At 41.8% G+C, this 25,017-nt stretch overlaps 1 protein-coding gene and 1 long non-coding RNA gene across 5 annotated transcripts in view; one reads left to right on the top strand and one right to left on the bottom strand.

Annotated features, from left to right (window-relative positions):
* The window catches only part of TNFSF11 (TNF superfamily member 11), a 33,167-nt gene extending 18,373 nt beyond the window's left edge, over positions 1-14,794 (top strand). Inside the window, exons 3-5 of the mRNA XM_061170587.1 lie at positions 8,681-8,726; positions 8,807-8,905; positions 14,373-14,794. Of these exons, the coding sequence (XP_061026570.1) occupies positions 8,681-8,726; positions 8,807-8,905; positions 14,373-14,794 (567 nt within the window). The remainder of the gene's footprint in view (positions 1-8,680; positions 8,727-8,806; positions 8,906-14,372) is intronic.
* Positions 1-25,017, bottom strand: part of LOC133076138 (uncharacterized) — a 318,595-nt gene that overhangs the window by 47,283 nt on the left and 246,295 nt on the right. The window contains exon 4 of one of the 4 annotated variants that reach the window (XR_009697496.1): positions 3,053-3,238. The exons of 2 other annotated variants lie outside the window; for them this stretch is intronic. This is a non-coding gene — a long non-coding RNA (uncharacterized LOC133076138). Of the gene's footprint in view, positions 1-3,052; positions 3,239-8,741; positions 8,928-25,017 lie in introns of those variants that run through there. One more of the 4 variants, XR_009697489.1, reaches the window with a different exon arrangement.

Here is a 25,017-nt window from a genome sequence, read left to right on the forward strand (position 1 = left end):
AGTGAGCCCTCGCTGACTGTACTTGGGGTGGAAGGAGGAGGCCGGTCCGCATTTTTCTTGGTAAAGCTCTTTCTTTAGAATTTCCAGAGATGGTCGTGGGTTGGTGGCTGATTCAGTGAGGAGACAAAGAGATGAGATTCACAGCGGGGGGCGCATGAGGGTGGGGGAGGTAGAATCCCGTTGAGAAGACTTTGGCTTTGAGAGAATTTTTAAAATCAGTAGTTCATAGTAAGAAATAAAGAATTTTAGGGATGAGAGGGTAAAGTTACAAATTCAAGTCCGAGATGGTTCTTACCTTCAGGATTAGGGGGGCTTACACCTTATCTACTGTCTCCCCTGCCCCGACACTTGCTGGACCCTGGGCCCTTCCTATCTCCCCCTCCCCTCCCCCTCCCCTGTGGGGATTGGGGGGAAGCTGCCCTTCCCCCTTCCCAGTGCTCCTGCCCTCTGCGTCCTGGTACCCGGTACCCTGTAGGGCTCTGCTCCAGGGGATCTGGGCTGAGAAGCACAGGCTCCACTATACCTGAATGACATGTATTTAGGTGACAGAACCTTTAATGGCTCCTGCTCTTAAAGTTCTTTGCTTTGAGGTGTTTTCGATCTGTCACCATTGACTCTTCATGACAAGCTGGGGGGCCTCCAGCTCCATCCAGGTGCATACAAAGTGTTCCCCTGCATCCTGTGGATTGGAAGTTCCATGTGAGCTTTTGGAGAGGAGGCAAGTGAAGCTAAGGCATCAATTCTAATCCTGTCTCTTTAGTTGCTCCACAACACCTGGTGGCTATTGTTTCGGTGCCTTGTGAGCCAAGAATGCCATGGAAAAAGAATCTTTACAATTAAAGATGAGCTATCGATAAGACAGTAAGACATTTCTCCAGGGGAGCAGTTGTACGCCAAGTCTGCATGGATGGGAGGGCAGGAGACCTGCAGAGAGAAATAACTCTAAGTAGTTCTGTGTGGCTTGAGCGTCCAGAGTGTCCTCAGGGGTGATGGAGTTTGGGGGTGCAGGGGAGGAATAGCCAGAGAGTCCAGAATGGTAACCAGCCTGGTCGTGCAGGGCCTTATAAGCCCAGGTAAGGAATGTAGACTTGTTCCTGAAGTCTGCAGGCAGCCCCTGGAGGGTTTTCAGAAGAGAAGGGACTTCATTGACAGAGGAATGGATAAAGGAGATGTGGTATATATACACAGTGGAATATTACTCAGCCATAAAAAAAGAATGAAATAATGCCATTTGCAGCACATGGATGGACCCAGAGATTGTCATACTAAGTATTTGTAGTATTGTCATACTACAAATGAACTTATTTACGAAACAGAAATAGACTCACAGACATAGAAAACAAACTTACGGTTACCAAAGGGGAAGTAGGGGGAGGGATAAATTAGGAGTTTGGGATTAAAATATACATACTACTATATATAAAATAGATAACCAACAAGGCCTTACCATATAGCACAGGGAACCATATTCAATATCTTGTAATAACCTATAATGGAAAAGAATCTTAAAAAGAATACATCTATCTATCATCTATCTATATAATTGAATCACTTTGCTGTGTGCCTGAAACTAACACAACATTGTAAATCAACTATATTTCAATAAGAATTTTTAAAAACCTTTCAAAAAAGAAGAGAAAGGGCTTGCTCCCATGCGGACTTTCTCATGCTCACTCTAGCAGCAGTGGACCAGTTGGAGGAAAGCAGATCAGGAGAGGAGGTAGGAGGTTATTATTGTAATCCTAATGAGAAATGATGAAAGCTTGAAGGAAGGCAGTGGTCCTCTGGCTGGAGAGGAGAGGATGGATTTCTGAGCTATTTACAAGGTGGAAGTCTGCAGGATTTCTCTGCAAGATTAGGAAACTGGCTATTCATTTTCAGAAGCAACCCATATGTGGCATTTATGTGCTAACTCAGCTGATGAAAACACTATTCTTGTAACTAGGTTGGAGAAGAATTAAAGGAAGGGTATCATTCAGATGTTAAAATGAATGCATTACACATGTTAACAAGTGTATGAACCCTGTATTATATCTGGCAAACGGGGTGTTAAATCCTTGTTCAACCAGCCAGATGTCCCTGCAGCTGCTATTGGGATTGCAGGGGGAGCCAGCCACCTGAGACCCCAGGTAGGAGCTGGTGCCAGTGGTTTCCGGAAGCATCTGGCTAGACAAATTGCTTCTCCTGTGCTGATTGACAGGTCCCACATGGATCACACAATTCACATCACAATGAACAGGGGGGATTTTCAGTCTGATAAGGCCAGACTCCAGGAGCTTGACCTTTTTTCAGGGAACCTTTACAGCTGGGAGTGTCCTCAGTGGAAATTTAAATCTATTTATACATATGATTTTTTAAGACCCCCAAAAAAAAAAAAAACACTTCAGTCAAACAAACTAAGGCCAATTTAATAACATTCACTCTTGAATTGGTATGCTATCAAAGTCTTGTTTGGGGCAGTTATCCAGCTGAGTTTGCAAAGGCTGGCTTAAGTGTTTGCTGTAAATGTTTAAATTACCTGGAGCAAAATTCCCATAATTACTCAAAAGAAGTTGAAAGTACTGATAGGTGTTTATATTCTTACGGAGTACAATCTTTCCTAAGTGGCTTTGATATATCAAGACTGAGCCAGTTCTGGGATGTCTCCCTCCTCCCTCTTTTGGAAAAATATCCAAAAATATTTTTAAAAGATGCTCAAGGGAGCCTGTTCCAGCAGTCTCCCTGTCACACTCTTGGGAATTGTACTTCTGGGATGTTGAATTCAGGAAAAGTTAGAGAAGCAGTCCTAGAGACCACAGTTACACAATCATATTGATCTTTTGTGTACTTTCTTTCCTGGAGGAGAAATTGTGAAATCCCAACATTTTTTCTATGAGTGAAATAAAAAGTCGAAATTTAAAAAAAAAAAAAAAGGAAAGAAAAATCATACCGGTTGTTTTCTTGTCTGTTCAAATGTACTCGGACAGCAAAGATGAAAAGTCAGTGCAGTCTAAATAGGAAGATACCACAAGGAGCAGATTTTCAAATGTTGTGAAACTTCCGCATCTCTCTTGTTTTTAGACTTTGGAGTTGGGGGCGAACGGCAGTTTCAAATCTGCGAGGTCTGGCTGTGGAAGCCCAGGCTTGGCAATGTTAGACAGTGTCCACTAGGTGGCAGTATGTCAGAGGATTTCTTCTATCCTTCAATTGGCAGCGATTTCTTCGGCTGTCTACCAGTAGGTCGGTTTTCCTTTTTGTCCTGTTTTGAAGGGTTAAATGAAGCTCTCATAATTTAGGCGCAAATTATGCTTATTTAAGAAATGCATAAATTCTCTGAAAAGCTTACTTGTTACAGTGTGACCATAAATAAGTTCATTCATTCATGGGATTTTTCTTAGTAACTTACAGGTGATCCTAATGGTCATGAGTAGGTTTTGGAAACCAGGGGGTAGTTCTCTTTGTCCTTGCATGTGACAGATGCTAGACATGCTGTATTCTGAGAAGGTAGATCGCTGATCTTCCTGGGGAGCAGGGCATTGGGTCCTCTTTAGTAGCTTTCAGCCAAGAGAAGATCACACAGAGGGCTGTCTGCCCAGCTTCCTCACCCTGGAAACTGTTTCTGGCTTCTTTTGGAGGCTGTTTGCTGGGAGGTGTATCAGAACTACCTATACTTCTTTATGCAAAGCTGTGGGCATTCTGATAGTGTAGACAACATATGAGTGCATTGAATGTGTATCCAGAGAGTTAACTTTTTTTTTTCTAATTTTTTTTTCTAATATAGCTGGATATAAAATAAGATAAAACACATGTAACATTTTTTAAAAGATCTCTTTCATCTGAATAATTTGTTCAGAGGAAAGGAGTTAGGATGTTCTTTGTAGTGTCTTCCCCAAATTATTAATAGATGAATCAGAACTTTCTGCATTCAAAGAAACCAGAAGCAATGTCTGAATGATTAAATTTGGGACTAAAGAACTCTGCAAATTTTAAAACATTCTAATTAATGTGACAAAAGAAGAGGACTACTGTGGATGAAAATAATCGTAAATTCAAAGCTTAGGAAATAAATGGAATTGTCCGTTGGGGTGAAGTTTGGGTACTCCTTTAGAAGAGTTTCTTATAATTTTGAAAATTAAAAATATTAGGGGGCCATTCAAGAGAAAACTGTGCTTGGTATGTACATAGCAAAGTATCTGATCTTTGAGAAAAATGACCAAACAGAGTGGCCCTGCTCTGTGGAATGGCCTTGATGGAGTCACATTTGGAGACGTGAGGCCCCCATGTCCAGGGCCCTCATGGCTTACTTTGGAGGCTTCACCAGCCAAGCTCTGAACAAGTCTTGGCAGGTTCTGAGCCTGCTGTTTTCTGAAGCCCCTCCCCCCCCCAAGAATTCTGAGACCATATTTCCTGATGTTGAGGTTCCTTTTTGTCAGATCCCTGGTCAAGGTGGGCCTCCTTTCAGAGTTTCTACTTCAGGGAGGGGACCACCCTCTAAGAATTTCCTGACAGGTATAGAGAGGGAAAAAAAATTTCTTCCCTCTCCCCACTTAGGTTCACCAGTCGGGGCCCTGTAAATTAGACTGACAAGAGATAAATTATAAGAGAAAAGCATACCAATTTATTTAATGTAAGTTTTACGTGACGCAGGAGCTTTCATTAGGAAATGAAGACCCACAGGAATAGTTAGCTGAGTGGTTTTTATACCCAGTTTGATGAAGGGTGGAAAGGTGTAGAAAAATGAGACAGGACAGGACAGGATAGGGTCTGAGCTAAGGATGGTAAACTGGGGGAAACGGAGCAAGGCCTGTTCCTTCAGATTCCTCTAGGCGTCCTCCCGTCTTAAGAGATAAAGATGCTCCTTTCTTCCCAGTGGTAAGGCACTTCTCACATGAGGGTCTGTGACCTGCTTCAGGGGAGAAGGACAAAGCCAGGTAGTCCTTCCTGCCTCTGCCATTTCCCAAAATCCTTTAGCTTAAAATATTCCACTTGCCAAAGCACCATATTTGGGGGTAGCATGTCCTGAACCCCAATCACAGGCCACTGATACTTTCCTGCCAGCTTCCAGGAGTAGAGTTGATGACCACATGTTGTGAAGGGGGGTGGGCTGATAGCTCTAGAAGAGGACTTGGAAGGCGTAGGCTCAAGTCCCAGAGTTATTAGGGGCATCCTTATTCTCTCTTGGCCTCGATTTTCCAGTCTGAAAAGTGAGCTTAGTAGTAGTTACCCAGCCTCTGATTCTAACGTGAATCAAACAGGATAATAAAAGGGGAGATAGTTGGCTTTTTGTTGGCTGCAAATGTAAGGGATGATTTAATTTTCAACACTTGGAATATATATAAATTGTGAGGATATAATAAATCTAGGACTAAATAGAGCTGTCACCAAGCAACCATTCACGGACACGCTCAATTAGTAATAATGTTTCTCAAGGCCTGCTGCATATTAGAATCACCTGGGGAGATTCTTGTAAAAAGCTACCAAGTCAATATCAGACTAATTGAGTTAGACTGGCTGGAGTTGGGCCAGGGTACCCTAAAACTGTAGTCTTAGAAGAATGTTATGTTCGTGGTTGATATCTGTGCACATAAATAACAATGATCTTGAGTTCAAAAGATTGGGGTGGGGTAGGGATATAAGAACAGTTATTGAGACTACATTTTTTGTAGCCTGAGGCTATAGACACATCACGTACTTTGCTTTTCATGTGGAAACTTCCCTATAGGGTTTCTGAGAGGAATTGCAATTCTTGGATACCCAACAATATATAACATGAAAGCAGCATTACCTCATGGGTCTTTAGCTCAAGTTTTAATTCATCTAGGGTCATGACACACTTTTTTTTTTTTTTAAGCAGACATTGATAGTGTTTCTGAATGGCACTGGTTATTGAATTTTCTTGAAAAGAAAAGTTTCTGTGACAGCTCTGACCTAGCACCTGCTGATTAAATGGGCAGGAGAAGTTCATTTCCAGGTAGGAGAGAACAAAATTTCCCTGCCCACTTAATCAGTGGCTTTTGTCTGCTGCTCCTTTGGCCTGGTCTCAAGCTTCAAGAAAATCTCAGATTTGCTCATCTCTGAAATCTTTTGGGATGTGAGAGGGATTGCTCTTCTCAAATGGAGGCCCCAGGTCAGCAACACCAGCTCGTCTGTTAGAAATGCAAATTCTCAGGTCCCGCCCCAGACCAAGCAGATCAGAAGCTGTGTTTCAACAAGCCCGCTGGGAGATCGTGCTGCATGTTCAAGGTTGAGAACCACTGAGCTAGCAAAACAGATCTTACCTTGTTTTTTTCAATAATAAGTGTGCTTTTCTCAATAGAAGAGCACCAAGCAGGCATTTGTAGGCACATGTCATACTTTGCTTTGCTTCCTTATTCCCTCTCCCCTCTCTCTTCTGATGATGAGGCCGATCGGGGCTAGAGGGAAAATGAGGGGTAGCTTTAAATCTCTGAATTACTGTCATCCTATTTAGGTTTACTGTCATCCTAAATAGGTTCCTATTTGTTCCAATCTTTTAAGAGATAATAATCAGATAAAGTTACATTATATACAAATATATAAGTATATAAAGAGATATACAATGTATAAAGATATATTGTATCATAAATGTATAAAGCTATATACAATGTATAGTAAACATTGTGTGTGTGTATATATCGCCATTATAAATGTGAAAAGATATATACAATGAATAAAGATACACTATATATACATTATATATGTAATGTATTATGTATTTATAAAGGTAAAAGATACACTGTGTATATATAAATGTATAAAGGTATACACAATGTATAATAGGTACATTGTGCATATATAAATCTGTGTTGTGAATGCAGGGAAGACTAAACCAGGAAATTCCAGAAATCAGGGTACCATTGGGAATCCAAAGATCATGAGAAAAGACTTGGGAGATTGGCAGTCAGCAGGGGAGAGAAATAAATCTTGGATGGAGTGGGGAGAGGAACAAAGCCTGGTAAGGGCCACTGCATTGCACAACCCAAAAGAGCCAGCCATCATTTGCCTGGAATTTCCTGCAGAGGTGCTCCCAGAGCTGTGCAGGGCAGTGCCCTGGGTCAAGGCAAGGGCAGTAAGTAGCCTTGGATGAGGCTGTAAAGTTTCCTTCTAAAAGTCAGTCATGCTGTGACTTCTTTAGGATGTTAGAATAGGTAACTGAAGACAGCTGTGCTATCCTCCAAGGGTCTTTAAAAATAGAATTGATTCTCTTCTCTCTTGGGGGTCTTGAAGGCAGAGAGAAGAATCAATGTAATTTTACCACTAGAACCCTTCCAACTGTTAACAGTCGAAGTTTTGTTATAGCCTCTATCTATCTAACTATCATCTATCTCAAAGCCCTTCTCTCCAGACATTCCAAGAACTTAAGCTATCTGGCCTACCTTTCAAACATCATGAGGGGGTGGGGTAGTTAGCATGGATGGTCACCCCAATAACAGAGAAATTAGGAATCTCTCCAGAGTGTTTCTAGTGGTATTTAGATGTATGGAGTTACCAGACCCTCTGCTGCGTGCCTACATGCATGATCTCATTGAGTCTTCACAACCACCGATGATAAAGGTGCTGTTAATATCCTCAGTATTTTTAGGTGATTGAGAAGGGATTTGAGCTGAAGTCAAAGCCTGAAGTTCCATCCACATCACTTTACTATTTAATGGTAGCTAAGGTCTTGACTCAGGTGGGCCTGCAGTTACTTATTGGACCCTTCATTGTCAGGGCTCAAATTGAGATATGCAATTACCTACGTTCTTTATGTACTTGAGTTCTTTCTTTTACTGGCTTGCACTTCTTTTTTTCTTTTAATTAATTAATTTATTTATTTATGGCTGTGTTGGGTCTTCGTTTCTGTGCGAGGGCTTTCTCTAGTTGTGGCAAGCGGGGGCCACTCTTCATCGCGGTGCGCGGGCCTTTTCACTATCGCGGCCTCTTGTTGTGGAGCACAGGCTCCAGACGCGCAGGCTCAGTAGTTGTGGCTCACGGGCCCGGTTGCTCCGCGGCATGTGGGATCTTCCCAGACCAGGGCTCGAATCCGTGTCTCCTGCATTGGCAGGCAGACTCTCAACCACTGCGCCACCAGGGAAGCCCTGGCTTGCACTTCTAAACCTCTATTTGTGGCAATATTTTAAGTTAATGATTGGTAATCTAAAAGCTCTTAGACTTCCGTGTAGTAATTTAAATACACTGTGACTTTTTAAAATAAAAAATTAACCACTGGGAGCCAAGCATCTTTCTCTTTCTTATGGGCTGAGCTTCAACATTATAACAGGAATTCACTAATGAAACAGACATAAAAAGAGACTCTCTAAATATTTAAGAGGGTCATATATTCTGTGGTAATTGTTATTTTCCTAGTTAACTTCATCTCCATTTGTGTACCTGCTACAAATGTTTAATTATGTTCAGTGATTCCGTGTTTTATAATTTACATTGTCTTTTATTTCCTCTTATTGTCCAGAGTATTTTATTGGATGGTATGTGTGTAGTCTGCTTTTTAAGCACATCAGCATAATTCTTTGGGGTGAACTTCCCTTGATAGCTACTTAGAACATCAAGAAATTTTACTGCCTATGTACTTCTGGCATATTTTGAAGGAAAGAGGATTAATTTATTGTATGTCCAACAGTCCTGAATTCTTAACTGCTTTATCAAAAGAGTGTATAAATAAGATTCTTTTTTCTTTTTATTGCAGGAAATGCAACATGTTGTTAAATCACAACACATCAGAGCAGAAAAAGGTAAGCATGGATCTGTATAAATATTTGAAAACCCCTAGGGTGACTCCTCTTTGAGCTAACATGGCTTCTCTCATCTCCAGCCATGGTGGAAGGTTCATGGTTAGATCTGGCCAGAAGGAACAAGCCTGAGACGCAGCCCTTTGCCCATCTCACGATTAATGCCACTGACATCCCATCAGGTAAGTTCCATTTATATCCAGCCTGAAAAATATTTCAAGAGTAAGTCAGAAAGAGAAAAACAAATATCGTATGCTAACACTATATATATGGAATTAAAAAAAAAATAGTTCTGATGAATCTAGGGGCAGGACAGGAATAAAGATGCAGACATAGAGAATGGACTTAAGGACACAGGGAGGGGGAAGGGTAAGCTGGGACGAAGTGAGAGAGTAGCATTGACATATATACATTACCAAATGTAAAATAGATAGCTAGCGGGAAGCAGCTGCATAGCACAGGGAGATCAGCTCGTGCTTTGTGACCACCTAGAGGGGTGGGATAGGAGGGGTGGGATAGGGAGGGTGGGAGGGAGATGCAAGAGGGAGGGGATATGGGGATATATGTATACAAATAGCTGATTCACTTTGTTATACAGCAGAAACTAACACAACATTGTAAAGCAATTATACTCTAATAAAGATGTTAAAAAAAAAGTCATTTATCAGCCCATCTGAATACTCAGACCTATTCTTAGCCTGTTAGCAAAATTTTGAGAGCCCTTAACTTCTAGACCAGAAGAAAAATCATCTATTCTTCAGTTGGTCATCCACATCATGGAAACAGTGATTCTCAATCGTGCCGGAATGGACATCATCACTATATTCATTTTCAGATCATCAGAGTGAGTTTATTTTAAAAGGCTGCTAGTTGAGGTTGCATAACTGGGAAGGATAATCCCGTGTTATACTCATCTCTGTTTTTCCAAGCAAAAGTTGACACATCCCCATCGCTGGCCTGTGAGGTGCATGAATTCCTCCAGGTAGTCATATACTCAGCCATCTCCTGCAGAGTTCCAGGCAGGAGCTCAACAGAGTGATATTTAAGAGGCAATAGCCCTCTAGAAAATGAGACGTACTCCTTCTCCAGGGAGTTATCGTTTTTTTCTGGCTAAGAATTTAGCTCAATAGACTGGAGACCTCATTATCTTTTGGAAATGAGGAAACCCAGAGCTCTATGTCTACATCTACCTGATTTACCAGTGATTTCCATCATATAATCCCCACTGGTTACTTCACATCGGGTTAGGTGAGCATCAGAAAGATCACAAAGAACATTATGATGGAGTGACAGTGGAATATTATTGTTATTATTCTTATACCATTTATACACACACTTTGTATCAGGCATTTTGCTCTGTATTCATTATCTCTAAACCTTACTACAACCCTGCAAGGTAGTGATTATCATTCAGATTTTGCAAACAGGGAAACCAAGGTCCACCTAGTGTAAGTTATCTGATCGAGGTTACAACGTGGCAGGATTAGAAGTTGAATTCCACTCTAGTTGATTCCCAAGTCCATGCTTTTTATACTATAGGTTATCACATAAGTATCTTGTGGCCTGTTGGCTTTGTCAGAGGGGAATAAATTCAGAGCGCTTATGTTCCTTTTTTCATGAGAGAAGTAGATTAATGTGGTTTTAATAGCAGGGCGTCTCAAGTCTGACGGCCTGGGTTTGAGGTCCCACTATACTACCTGGCTTGGTGACCTTGTGCAAATTATTGGAATCCCTTGTGTGTCAGCTTCTTCATGGAGATGGTAACAGTTTGTACCTCATGGGGCAGCTATAAAGATTTAATGAGGTTATATACTAAAATGCTTACATGGAAGTGGGCATATAGTTAAGAACTTAGTGAATATAATTTGTCATTACTTAAAGTTTAATTAAATAATTTTATATATTCTATTTTTTGTTTTACAAAAATGATTCAAGGCAAGTTCTTCTTAGAGTTAAAAAAAATCCAAGTTTTAATAAGCAGTTTTGAAGCTACTAATATAGTATGGGCTACAAAGGAATTTTTCCTGACTGCAGACATAGAAAGGAGAAACCAACTCTTTGATTTTTAGATTTTCCTAAACTATCTATACTGTCCCAGATATTTGCTTCATAAACAAATTCTCTCTCTTTCTCTGTGTGTGTGTGTATGTGTGTGCCTTATGGTGGAACTACACTAATTTTCTGAGTGGAAAACTATTTTGCATGTTAGCAAAGGCAATCAAATTAATACTGATCTATCAGCTGTGTGTGCTGTGAATGTAGTCTGCATTTATCTTTTCAGTTCATTTTAAATGGCATATGATAAATATTGCATTAGACTGTGTGCCAAAGTCTATTTGGCAATAGCAAGCATGTTTTAGTTATATAGCTCTCCCTCCGGGCACCTTGCATCAAATCATTGCCAAAAAGAAGGCAAAACTCCTGGTTATTTTCTGATGGTTATTGAGCTTGAGACAGAGTGAAATGAGTTCGTGTATGCTTCTGTTTAAGAAAATAGAATTTGCTCTTCTGACTTGGCCAATGACTCCTTGAGTCCATTTATCTCCCAGTTTGGGCCAGGATTGGATACTTCAGAGGAAGGTGGCTTTAATTTTGCATGTTCATTCGGGGCCTCTGTTTCATACCTATTTGTACTTATTTACACATAAGAAAGAAATCAGAATCTGCCTTATACTGACTGTATTTCAAAGCTTCTTGAATAAAATGCATTGGGGAGTATTTTGTGAGGTCAGGATTCATGGCTTTCTTAAGGGCAGCTCAGGCTAAATATCTGGAGAGACTTCTTCTCTAATATCTAATAGCAGTGACCCTAGGGGCTGGGGTGGCTGGGGAGGCTGAAGATCGTCTAGTGATGGAAGCCCAGGCTTTCTGTGTGAGGTCCTCCAACCTGATGGGGGCGCTATTCTCGTCTTTTCTCCCACTATCGCTATTCATGAGCCCTCCAGTTCACACTGACGGTTCTTCTCCCTTTTCCTCTGCATGCTGTGTGCATTCCGTTCTTTGCTCGAACAGTTTCCCTCGCTCACAATCCTCTCCCTTTTCTCAGCCCGTCCACATTTGACCCAAGTCCTCCCTGCCCTCTGTCACTGGGCTGAGTTCACGTGGTCGCCACTAATTTCTGCAGCTTCCACTTGGCAGGTGCTTTAACTGAACTTCAACCATGTGCTCTGTGACATGCAGAAATGAAAATGTTATATTTTTCATTTGGTGTGCCCATTTCTTCTTTTCTCCACTACTAAGTGCCTTGAGGGTATACTGCTTGATGCATTTCTTAACTGTGGATAGAGTGAATGCCCATAGAAAGCACCATTCAGATATTTACTAAATGACTAAATTGATCAGCGAATGGATAAATATAGGCACTTTTAGAAGGAAATAAGGACACTCCTTCCACTTGACTTGAGCTAACAACGGGAGTGGTATGCGGTCAGGGTTTCTTTGTTCTCCTCTCTCTTTCACATCCTTCCCTGCCTTCCCTGGACTGTATCTCTGAGCCCTTGGTCTAACACTAGCTGATCCAACCTGTCGAGACGGTAGATGTCACCTTAGTCAGTCTGCTGCTATCTCTTAAGGGCCGTCATAGGAGATAAACTATAAGACCGATAATTGATTGCATAAAGGATTGAATACAAGAGTAGGGGAAGAAGGAGGTAACCTCCTGGGATGGTTTGAGATAGGAAACACGTTGAGTTTTTTTGGCTCTGTCAATGGACTAGGTGGCTGTTTACCAGCCTGGAGAAGTTACTTTGCTAGTGTTTATGAGGATGTGATGCATAGAGTCTTAGAGTCTCATTTTGACTCACTTGGGACCATGGAATGATATTTACATTTGGGATGCTTTAATCTAGGATGATCTGAGGTAGGACCTCCGATGAAAAAGGGCAGGGCGCTGTGCTGGGTTCTGGAGGCAGCAGTGCCTGTGATGGCTTCTCAGGCTCGCTCGGGCGCCCTCCTGTGGATACGATGTGCAGTTCAGGAAATCTGTCCTGTCCCTGAGCACGGGGATTGGAACCATTGGCTTCTTTGCCTTTGCAGGCATGTCTAAGGATGGTGGGTTGCCCCACCATAGCTTGGACCCCGCTGCATTTTTTTTTCTTCTTCCACTTACCCTACCATCTAGTTGGTTCTGGAACAGCCTGGTATTGAGGTCCCCAGACCATATCCCAGCTGCCCAGTAGCCCTCCAGGGACAATAGAACATTCTCCTTTTTGTGGCTCTCCAGAGAAAGATGCAGGTGTTCAAGTTTTCCCAGGATTCAGGCCAGTCTTGAAAGTTAGCCAGTGTGGGTTTCTGGTTCTACAAAGATCTCCCAAGGACCCACTCTAGCCAAAGTGTTGTCAGCTCTGATGGATCCGTGGAATCCACTTTAAGTCTAAATTCCGTGGGGGGATTTCTCTTGGGTGACAGGCAGCAAAGAACTTCTCCCTGGCTGCAGAAACTACTCCCAACCCCATTCTGAGACTCCTCAGCTCTGTTTTGCCTTGTTGAAATCCTAGCAGATGACAACCTTAACTTAGCATAAGTGTTTACAAAATCCTCTGGAGGAAAACTCTGGACTTTCCACAGTATAACAGCTTTTTCCCCACTAGCTGACATCTTTTCCAGTTGGCTAATAGGTATCCATATAAATATAAATATTTGATTAATGAGGTTTATCATGGAGGTAGTCCCAATTTTTAAAGACCTAGTAAAGTACACTAAAGACCTGAAATATTCAAAGCGTTGGACACTTTTCTGACTTAGAAGATTTTCTAGAAACTTCTGCTCCAGAAACAGTGACATGAAGATCAGTTGTCACATTTCGGGTGTGAGAAGGAGCTAAAGGAGAATTCTGGTCTAATAATTAGAAGAGATTTTACCATCCTTTGGGCACAAAGGATTGCATGAAGTTGTGAAGTTGGGGAGTGCAATGCCAAGGATATGTTCTTTGTGAACTTCTCTGGGGGCAGCTTTTCAGTCGTGTGACCTTGGGAGGCATTTGGGCTATTGGAGGAGGGAAAAATCAATGGTGATGAGAATATAGAGTTTAAGAGTTTGACTTTTTGGTCAAAGTTGCTGTGACCCAGATTTTCAGCTCCTTCTATATACCTGTCTCCATGAATTAAAAGAGAAGGTGGGGTCATGTGAAGTCTGGATATTCTCTTCCTATACTTGTTTCTTGCTTTCTTGTTTCAACTGCCTTTGGCTGATTCTCTTCCTTCAACCTTGAATGACCTTTATGCTTCTGTTGGCTGAATTCCTCCTTTTAGTTATCAGGCTCAGTAGCCCAGCAAAATCGTTCTTGAGCCCTCTGGGAGGAAGTAATCTCTTTCCTTTGAATTCCCATTGCAATATCCACACCTTTCTTATCAGGGCCCGTGCCTTGCTTCCTGTCTGAACATATATCATACTTATCCCTTGTGTACTATAGGCTCCTTGAGGGCAGGAAAATTGAAATTTTGTCTTTGTCCCCTCTCAGGTGCCTAGCAGAGAGCACAAGTACTCCTTAATGTACTTGTACTCCCCTTTTAGAAAATAAATTCTGAGAAATTATTCTCCCATTGGAACAATGACTGTTACAGTAAGTCTTTCTCCAACCTCATAGAATTGTGAGGATGTCCTTCTCCTTGAAGGGGTGGGTTTTAAATCACGTGCCTCTCTTTTCCTCAGGTTCCCATAAAGTGAGTCTGTCCTGCTGGTACCATGACCGAGGTTGGGCCAAGATCTCCAACATGACTTTCAGCAATGGAAAGCTAATAGTTAACCAAGATGGCTTTTATTACCTGTATGCCAACATTTGCTTTCGACATCATGAAACTTCGGGAAACCTCACTGCGAATTATCTTCAGCTAATGGTGTATGTCACCAAGACCAGCATCAAAATCCCGAGTTCTCATACCCTCATGAAAGGAGGAAGCACCAAATACTGGTCGGGGAATTCTGAATTCCATTTTTACTCCATAAACGTTGGAGGATTTTTTAAGCTACGGTCTGGTGAGAAAATAAGCATTGAGGTATCCAACCCTTCACTACTGGATCCAGATCAAGATGCAACGTACTTTGGGGCTTTTAAAGTTCGAGATATAGATTGAGCCCCATTTTATGAAGCGTTTTCACGTATTTCCTAGGATGTATAGAAAACTTTAAAAACAAGCCAAGAAAGATATATGTAGGTGTGTGAGACTACTAAGAGCTATGACCCACAGGGTACAAGAAGACCCATGCCTTTGACTCTGTAGGGAGCGAATGTATTTACAGCCAATGGGAGATGTTGGACTCAAGGTGTGTTACAATCTAAGGGTTTTCTTACACAGTGGTTTTTAAATTTTGTAATGAATTCCTAGAATTAAAGCAGATTGGAGCAATTATGGTTGCCTTTATGAAAAACTGCCTTTGGGCTATGGGAGGGGTTAATTCTCTGTCTCTAATCCGTGGTTAGGTGCCACGATGCAGCTGAAGTGGAAAGGGTGTCATCTAATTGCAAACTGATGACCATCTGAAGGGTTAAATTCTTTTGAATTGTTACATCATCCTGGAACCTGCAAATAAATACTTTTTCTAATGAGGAGAAAAAAATATATGTATTTTTATATAATATCTAAAGTTATATTTCAGATGTAATGTTTTCTGTGCAAAGTATTGTAAATTATATTTGTGCTATAGTATTTGATTCAAAATATTTAAAAATGTCTTGCTGTTGACATATTTAATGTTTTAAATGTACAGACGTATTTAACTGGTGCACTTTGTAAATCCCCTGGGGAAAACTTGCAGCTAAGGGGAAAAATGTTGTTTGCTAATATCAACTGTATGATACTTCTTCATTCTTTTTAACTTAATAGATTTTTCAGACTTCTCAAGTCTGTTTCCAAAAAATTAAAATGGATGCCTTGAATAATAAGCGGAATGTTGGCCACCAGGTGCCTTTCAAATTTAGAAGCTAATTGACTTTAGAAAGCTGACATTGCCAAAAAGGATACATAATGGGCTACTGGGATCTGTCAAGAGTATTTATATAATTATTGAACAGGTGTTTTTTTCTACAGGTGCTGCAAATTGTAAATTTTTTTCATGGAAAAGTTATCAGTGGCTTATAGCAAAAAAAAATTCCATTTTTAATTTAGTGGAAGTTATTTTATACTATACAATAAAAACATTGCCTTAGAATGTTATTTTTTTTGGTATGAAAATAAATTTATAGGAAAACCTGCCTTGTGATTTTGTGCTTCTCTTTTATGTCTGTCTTGCTCTGTGATCCTTCCTCTCCAATATGGTAATGTGGCTTCTATCTTTCCAAAGGTTACCGGGAGAAATGCAGATTTAATTAAAAATTAGGAACCGATTCAATTAAATTGCTGAACCTCGGAATTTGAAAAATAATTTACAAGGGATTTGTATGCAAGAATGTAGCCAGATAGAACACAGAGCCTTCACCACTCAAAAAAGAAAAGTTTGTTATGCCTATATCGTGAGAAAAAATAGTGCTTTGCACAAGTTCATAAGACCCTGCAGAACAATCATTTGACCTGGAGGAAACCCTAAACGTTGTATCTCTTACTAGTGAAGAAGCATTAACAGTGGATGGATGCTCGTCCTCATGGAAATTTATGTGAGGGAGCCATCTAGCCCATGTTGATTACTCCACATGAGACAGAAGGAAATGAACAGCTTGGGAAGACACAGGAAGCTATAATTCAAGGCACTTGCCATTTGTGGATAAATGTTTCTCGATGGTTGTAACAGGATAAAAGGAGAAAAATGGCAGAGGTTACAAAGAAAAAAATTGTCAATTCTTTTTTGGAGTGGGACTTGATCATTGACCAAAATACACCTATTGTTTTCAAACTATCAGTAAATCTGAGGTAGATTCGTACAAAATGTCTGTTACATATCCCAATTGCTAGTCCCAAATATTCTTCGTTTAAGGAAAAATTAACTTTGAGGGGCCACTGGAGAATTTCTCTACTCTCCACTGACACAAAATCTTGTTACATAGACAGCCTTATTAGGTACCCTGGCTTCTAGAATATGATTCATTTCCAAAGGGGAATAACATTCATTCATTCATTTGCTTGTTTGCTGCACATTATTTATTGAGCATCAACTATGTGCTAGGCACTGTACCAGGCACTGGGGATACTATGGCACTCCTCTTGCCCTGCAGGAAACGTCCTTTCAGTGGGGAGCCAGCCTAGTAAGAATGTGGTAATCTCCAAGTCTTGGGCATCTACAGAATGCTGTAGGAACAGAAAGGAGACCATTGAACCCAATAATGGGGAATCACAGAAGGTCTAGAAATGAAATCAAAACTGGATAGGAGGTGGGCTGAATATCCATTCCCACTTTTAACTTAGAGGCAACTAACTTGCAGTCTCTCAAAAATGAGCTAAAACCCAAGGCCTAGGGATGGAAAAAACCTGGACTCTAGTAAGAAAATACATGGTGGCACTAGCCAGACTGGAGAACTAACAAACATGGTGGATGGTCTGCCATGCTAAGAGAGATCCTCTAGAGAACACCTTGAATATTCAGCCTGACCGTAATGTGAATTTCGTGTATGTTGACAACCTGATAGGTCAGGGTTATTTAGAGCTTCGCTGGAATGAATCTATGACAATGAAATGTTGGTGTGAACTGGCCTGTGCCTTGAAGGAGGAAACTGTAGCAAATGGATATGCCAGGAGGTCTGGGAAAGGCTTGTTCTCTTTTCTAGTGACACTCAAGGCTTTCCAGGATCTGAATAGCAGAATCCAAAACAGGATCCAAACCCTACTTTTCCCACTCACATGCTACTTTTTACTCCTGCTTTTTCTTCTCACTCACCCCCTTTTCCACTTCCACTCTTGAGTGTTTCAATCCTGTTTTTTTTTCTTTTCCCCTAATGCCTGGCTCTTGCCTCAGAGGACCATTTAGTTTCTCCGATGGCCCTCGTGAAACAGAAGGCTGCTGCATCTGATTGTAATAGTACCCGACCGTGTCAGCACTCAGCACGGTGAAGTGAAGGTTGAGGAGTGACAAAATATGTCAGGAAACCAACACATACTGGATGCTAGGGCAAATGGAACTGTCTGCTTATTTTACCTACTCCATTTCAATCTTCTTCCCAACACCTGCCAAATCTGAAGCAAGGGAAGCATGCCAAATTTGAAGTCATCTCTCTTCTTGCGTCGGTTTTGACAGCTATACCAGGTCCATGAATCCTTGCGTCTTCCCAAAACACTACATGCGCAGCCATCCTTGTCTAGCAAATTTGCTTTCCTCCCTTTCCTCCTGCTTCCTTTTGTCTCATTCATCTCCATCAGGCCATCCTAGAGAACTAACCAGAGAAGATCCATTTCCCCAGTGACTTAGGTGGGAACCTAAGCACCTCACGCTTCATCCTCTCTCTGTGTGTATAATTATCAATGCGGCCTGGGGTAGAGGTAGTGGCCTGGGGTTATAGGTACGCATTTTAGGGACCCAACTTTGACTCAACCTGCAGTTCCACGTTTAGCCTGTGGAGTCACTGGGGGGCCCTCCAAGCACGTGCTGGCTTCAGGCTTGGCTTTGTTAATGGATTCTCTAGCTTCCTTGCAATGAAATTGATATATGTCCCCCAGTAGTTGCATTTATAAATGCTAATTAGTTACTAAGTCACACTATTATGATTTAGCCTTGTGTCCTTTTGTACAATAAAAAATTTGTTCACAGTGCGTGTTAGATGTTAGCTATAAAACAAAAATCTATCCTTTTGATTAATAATACTTTTATGATACTGCTACTCTTCTAGTCTTGTATTTTAAAAATTCTGTTTCCTAATCATCTACCCTCACCTCCCTTCTCCTTTGCTGACTGATTTTTTTCTGTTGTTACTGCATCTTGACCAGTGCTCTGGCTATTTGCAGTGACAAACTCTTTGATATTATCAGATGTGGACCACTTACAACATTATTCATATGCTACTGGCTTTCCATATCTGTAGAAAAATCCTGTAGAATCATCTGCTTTGAAAATTCAAAGAGGTAGCCCTTTCCATTGGCAAAGGAATGAGCTAGGGGTCACTTGCTCCGTTTGTAGCAGCCAGAGCTAAGATACCAGGGATCAGGGCTGGTTTCAGAGACAAGAAGTTCTCCTGATAAAAGATAATAGATATTTCAATCTCCCTTATCAGGGTCTTAAAATCAAGGGATGTCATTCTCTTGGGAGAAATCCATTTTCTTCCTTTTCCTATGGATTCTGAAGAAGCTGTGTTGCCTCAAAAGACTGATCTCAACAATCCCACGTTGGTGGAATGAAAGTACCTCATGAGACATGAACATCTTTTGGAAGAAGGATCGCAGATTTGGGCATCAGCCAGATTCAGGCTTGGAATCTGAGCTCTGCTGCCTGGTAACCCTGGGCAGATAGCCACCATTCGGATTTCAGTTTCCTTCCTTGTAAAGCAGGAGTCTCCCTGTCTGTGTTGAAGAGTTGTGAGGATTAGCAATGGGAGGTGCTCAAATAGGAGCCACCGTTTTTAACCCCTCATCCCATTTGCTACATCCCGAGTCCCAGGTCACGCACATAGTTTGTCCTCTTTTTCTCTAGCTGCCCGGCACTGCCTGTGTTGAGCAAAGCACTATGCTCTGAGTTGCGGGGGACACCAGGAGAGAGACGGTATTAATTTCCTGGGGCTGCAGGATGGTCACGTGGCTGGTGGCAGGAAGGGCAGGGGGGTTGAGAGATCAGAACTGTACCTGTGACCCTGAAATCTTTGGTAAGTTACCAGCATCCTCATGTATTTGTTTTTATTGCATTTCTGGTGGGAGCCAGTGGAAGGACAGCATTTGCCCAAACACTTAAGATGCAGAACAGAGCACCCTGCAGAAGCAGGAAAGGAGAGAAGTGCGGGGCCACAGCCATGACCTTGGGGTGGAGGTGCCGTACTTTGAGGCGGGGGTCCTTGAACCTTCTCTGGGTGGGGAAACCTGTGCTGAGGACACTTGTTCAGGTTTAAGATGGAGTATTCAAATTTAGAAGGAAGACATCCTAGACCCTAATAAGTAAAAGGAGAGAAGTTCACACACAACTCTAGGGAAAGCACAAATAATAAATGAGACTTATCAAGAATGTCCAAGTGAGGAAACACGTCATGAAATAGGCAAGGGGCATCTAGAGGAGTTTACCTAAATCCCAAGGTGCAGAGAGACACTGCAGCAGAGGAAGAAAGAGACGCCCACAGCGTGTCAGGTCTACACTAGAAACAGAAGCGGCACCTTCCATTGCCTTCTCTTCTACAAAATCACCAAATAGGTGGCTCGTAACCCAAAAGGCAAGTCCCATCCCCTACTAGGCCCAAGTCAATAGTTAGGGAGCCGCGAGGAGCGTCTGGCCTATGGGAATGAAATAGGAAAGCAACTTGTGGGTGAGAATCCATGTCGGTTCAGGGATGAGTAGTGTGTGCCCAAAGGCTCAAGCAGGGGTTCAATTCTGAAAGAAGACTGGCAGGATACCCAGAAGTGGGTCCGGCCCCAGCCATCTGGAGGTATGGGCGGTGCCTGCTGCCAAGACATGGGGGAGCCCTAGGCTGGGTAGAAACCCCAGTGTCCATGTTCCTGGGAGAACTGGCCTGACAGGCTGGTGGGCTTCCTTTTGGGAATGGTCAGGAAGTTTCCATGCAATCCTGACCCAGAAACCGCTAGAGGCTGTTACCCTCCGTATTAGTGTCCTGGAGCTGCTGGACAAATGGCCACAGACTCGGTGGCTTAAAACAAAATAAACTTATTCCCACAGTTCTGGAGCCAGAAATCTAACATCAAAGCTTGGGCAGGGCTGCTCTTGCTCTGGTAGATCTAGGGGAGACTCCTTTCTTGCTTCTCCCAGCTGCTGGTGGCTCCAAGAGTCCCCTATGGCTGTTTCACATCAGTCTCTGACTCTGTCTTCCCTTGGCCTTCTCCCCATCTCCCCAAGTCTTCTTTCCTTCTGTTTCTTATAAGGACAACCGTCGTTAGATTTAAGGCCTGCCTGGATAATCCAGGAAGATCTCTCAAGATCCTTAATTACATCTGCAATGACCTGTTTCCTAAATAAGGTGACATCCAGAGATTCTAGGGGCTGGGATGTAGACGTGTCTTCCGGGGGCCACCATTCAACTTACTAAACTTTCCAAATCCCAACCATTAATTGGACCAGCCACCCTGGTATCCTCCTTTCAGCAGTGATGGCTTCCAGGGAAGAGGCTGGGACTGGGGAAACTGTAAGTAAAAGAATGGGGCTTCTCTGGTGGTGCAGTGGTTAAGAATCCGCCTGCCAATGCAGGGGACACGGGTTCGAGCCCTGGTCCGGGAAGATCCCACATGCTGTGGTGCAACTAAGCCCGTGCACCACAACTACTGAGCCTGCGTGCGCTCTAGAGCCCGTGAGCCACAACTACTGAAGCCCGCGTGCCTAGAGCCCGTGCTCCATGACAAGAGAAGCCACCACAATGAGAAGCCTGTGCACTGCAACGAAGACCCAACGCAGCCAGAAATAAATAATTAAATAATTAAAAAAAAAAAAAAAAAAGAATGAATGATCCAAAAATCCCTTGATCTGTGACTTGCATGGAGACAGATCCCAGAGGGAACAGACAAATATGAGACTGTTGCTGTGTTATGGAGATGGAATTAGGGATATTTTCTTCATTTCAAAATTTTCCTGTTATGACACTACCATTAAATTCAATCATAAAGAGCATTAAAGCTGATCTTTTCAATAGAGAAATGACATTGAAGCTTTTGGTGCTAAATAAGCCTAGAGCTCCATGATGTAAGCCTGTGTGCTATTTTTTTTTTAATTGAAGAATAGTTAATTTACAATGTTGTGTTAGTTTCAAGTGTGCAGCAAAGTGATTCAGTTATGCATACATACAGACAAACATACATACATATATATACATATATATATTCTTTTTCAGCTTCTTTTCCATTATAGGTTATTACAAGATATTGAATATATTTCCCCGTGCTATACAGTAGGTCCTTGTTGTTTATTTCATATATAGTAGTGTGTATATGTTAATCCCAAACTCTTAATTTATCCACCCTCTACCCCGCTATCCCCTTTGGAAACCATAAGTTTGTTTTCTATGTCTGCGAGCGTATTTCTGTTTTGTAAATAAGTTCATTTGTATCATTTTTTTTAGATTCCACATATAAGTGATATTATATGATATTTATCTTTCTCTTTCTGACTTACTTCACTTAATATGATAATCTCTAGGTCCATGGACCTGTGATTTTGAAATGGAACACCCTAGAAGCATGGGGAAAGTGTGTTTTAGAATGAGAAGAAGTGACCTCTCCCCAGTGTTGAAATTAGGAACAGGAACGGGCTTATCATCCAACATTCCCTCATTCTCTTCTGATGCACGTTTTTCCACCATTCTCCTGATTTTAGAAGACAAGATGAGGAAGCAGCACAGTTTCAAAGAAGAATCTTTTCCTGAATGTGTTAAACCCAAGAGGCTCCAAGTTAAATTTTTAAAGATGACTTGACAACTTGTTCACCTTATTTTCTGCCCTCAACAAGGGACTAAGCTTGACAGACAGAGACAAGTTAATTGAAATGTCCCCTTAGCTGGCAAGCTCCTTGGGTAAAGATGGAAAGATGGCATCCTTGTGGCACGGCTGTTTAATAAGGTGTGTGGGTTGTGTTGTTTTTTTTTTAAACTAGATTGTTAAAAGGAACTCAACAAGTCAGCTGAACACTTTTGTTTGTGACATAATAAGGATTGGTGATAAAGGCAATAAAGGCGTTTGTTAAAAACAGAAACTTCGGTGTTTCAAAACCTAGGAATTTTTATTTAAGTCTGAAATATTGGCCCATAGAGGTCCAAACCTGCAAGCTATGATGTCTATAGAGCATCTACTGGCCTGAAAAGAGGGTTCGGCTTCTGGCCCTATACCGTTGCAAAAATTCTGCTTTTCCATCAGTAAAGGCTGGCTAAAGGGAGGAAAACAGGCAAACATGGGTAGAAAACCTTTCTTCTTCTTCTTCCTTTTTTTAAATAAATTTATTTATTTATTTATTTATTTTTGGCTGCGTTGGATCTTCGTTGCTGAGCACAGGGTTTCTCTAGGTGCGGCCAGTGGGCGCTACTCTTGATTGCGGTGCATGGGCTTCTCATTGCAGTGGCTTCTCTTGTTGCAGAGCACGGGCTCTAGGCGCACGGGCTTCAATAGTTGTGGCACATGGGCTCAGTAGTTGTGGCACACGGGCTTAGTTGCTCCGTGACATGTGAGATCTTCCCGGACCAGGGATTGAACCCATGTCCCCTGCATTGTCAGGTAGATTCTTAACCTCTGTGCCACCAGAGAAGTCCCAGAAAACCTTTCTTATCTGTGCTTCACAATAAAATCCTTTGAAATTTGTTGTGCACTGTTAATATCGTAGCCTTTAAATTATTTTTAAAAAGCCATAATATGACATAATCTTGTTTCTATAGGGGGCTTAGGGAGATTTCTGTGGTTATTGGTACCCCTGGAAGGAATGAGTCATTTAATGTCCTAGGTCTACCAGAATGCAGGTCCTGACCCAGAAGTGGTAGACCAATTTAGGCCACTTAAAAATAATATTTTAAAATATCGGTTCAAGATTTATTTAAGAGAGAAGAGTGATGAATATGTAAAGGCAGAGAAGGGAGCTGCTGGTGGCAATATTAAGCCTCCTTTTGGCTGTCCTGAACAGTTCAGATCTGGCCCAAACTTGCATATCACTCAGTAAAAGGACTCCTGAAGTTCATCAGAACCCCCGTAAATAGCACAGCAGCTCCCTTTCATTAGAGGAACACACCCCTTAGTAGCCAAATCTCTACGGATGCCCCAGCGGACAAACATGAAGTCCTTCCTGGCACACAGAGAAGTAAATATACCCTTTTCATCTCTATCTTCTTACACTTCAAGTGCCCCAGCCATGAGCCCCTCCAGCCCACCCAATTTGGCTCTGTAAAATGTACACTGCAGTCACCAGTCTTTCAAAAAAAAAAAAACAAACCCCTTCTTATCCCAGAAAAGGGCTTATGAACTATAGTACATCCAATTGTCAAAAATCAAGTCTATTAATGCATTTTCATGCATTTTTCTTTGCCTTGATCAATGATTAAGAAATACCTGCATTTGTTTCTTCTCTTTTACCAAATCCATGCCAGCATTAGTCCCATGGTTAAAAATTGTGAATCGGGCAATAGTAAGACATGTTTCTTTTCAGGTTCTGAGAGCCTCCTATATATTGAGCATTATGCTAGGCTATTTTCATACATATCTATTATAATCCTCACTACAATTCAATGTAATGACTGTTAGGATCCCATTTTATAGACTCGTAAATAACAAGTGACATCTGGAGTGCATGTGTGTGTGTGTGTGTCTGTGTGTTTGGGATTTGAATGTGAAAATGTAGTAGGCTTTTTGTGGCACTCCTGCAGTCACAGACAATGTGACTGCTGTCATTCCTTCTACCTGAAATGTCCTGCCACTTCCCCCCGGCCAGATTCTCATCATCCTTCAAGACCTTGTGTAAGCCCCACATTCCCCATGAATCCATCAGTCATCTTTTCCTTGTGAATTCCTATTGTTCTCTGTGGTTGTGTGTGTGTGTGTGTGTGTGGTATGTGTGTCTCTTCTAGTGATTCTGCTTCTCTCCTTTAACCTTGACTGATATACATACTCTCCAAGTCAACTAACGTGAGTATCCAGTCTAATAATTCATTCATTTAACCAAGAGTTATTAAGCACTGTTCTTTGTGTTTTAACCAAATCTAAGACTCAGTTATCTCTTGTCTCCTACCACTTTTGATTGTCTCCTAAGTCGTGGTCATGCCTTCCAAGAGGGGTGTGAGCTGCTTCAGTACCGGGAAGGCTGTTCTCTGTGCTTCTCCTGTACTCCTAAATGTGCCAAGCAGATAAGGGAGGGGGGCAGGTGAAAAGAACTTGATACAGGCTTGTTGAGTACATGACTGATGAATTCACCTGTGTCCTCTGTCAGTCGTAAGCATCCACAGCCCAACTTGTGTGTGTAGCTCTTAAGAGCCCCTTGAATTTTGGCCCCAACTTCCTGCTGAGGCTACACAGAATGGGGTGAGTGGTGGGAGGGGGAATGGAACCAATGGGGCCACGTTTATGCGTTTTTTTCAGGTGTAGTGCCTTACATCAAATCCCATGGCAGGGAGACACAACAGAGTGGAAAGCAGAGCAAATTTCATGTTTTGAGATCAGAGAGCTGGTCTTGTCCCTGTGATAACTGTCTCAAATTTTGGATCAGACACTTAATCTTTCTGTAGTTTACCTTCTATATTCAAAAAATTAAAATATTTGGGTTG

Source organism: Eubalaena glacialis, chromosome 16 (assembly GCF_028564815.1).
Source record: "Eubalaena glacialis isolate mEubGla1 chromosome 16, mEubGla1.1.hap2.+ XY, whole genome shotgun sequence".
NCBI classification, from domain to species: domain Eukaryota; kingdom Metazoa; phylum Chordata; class Mammalia; order Artiodactyla; family Balaenidae; genus Eubalaena; species Eubalaena glacialis.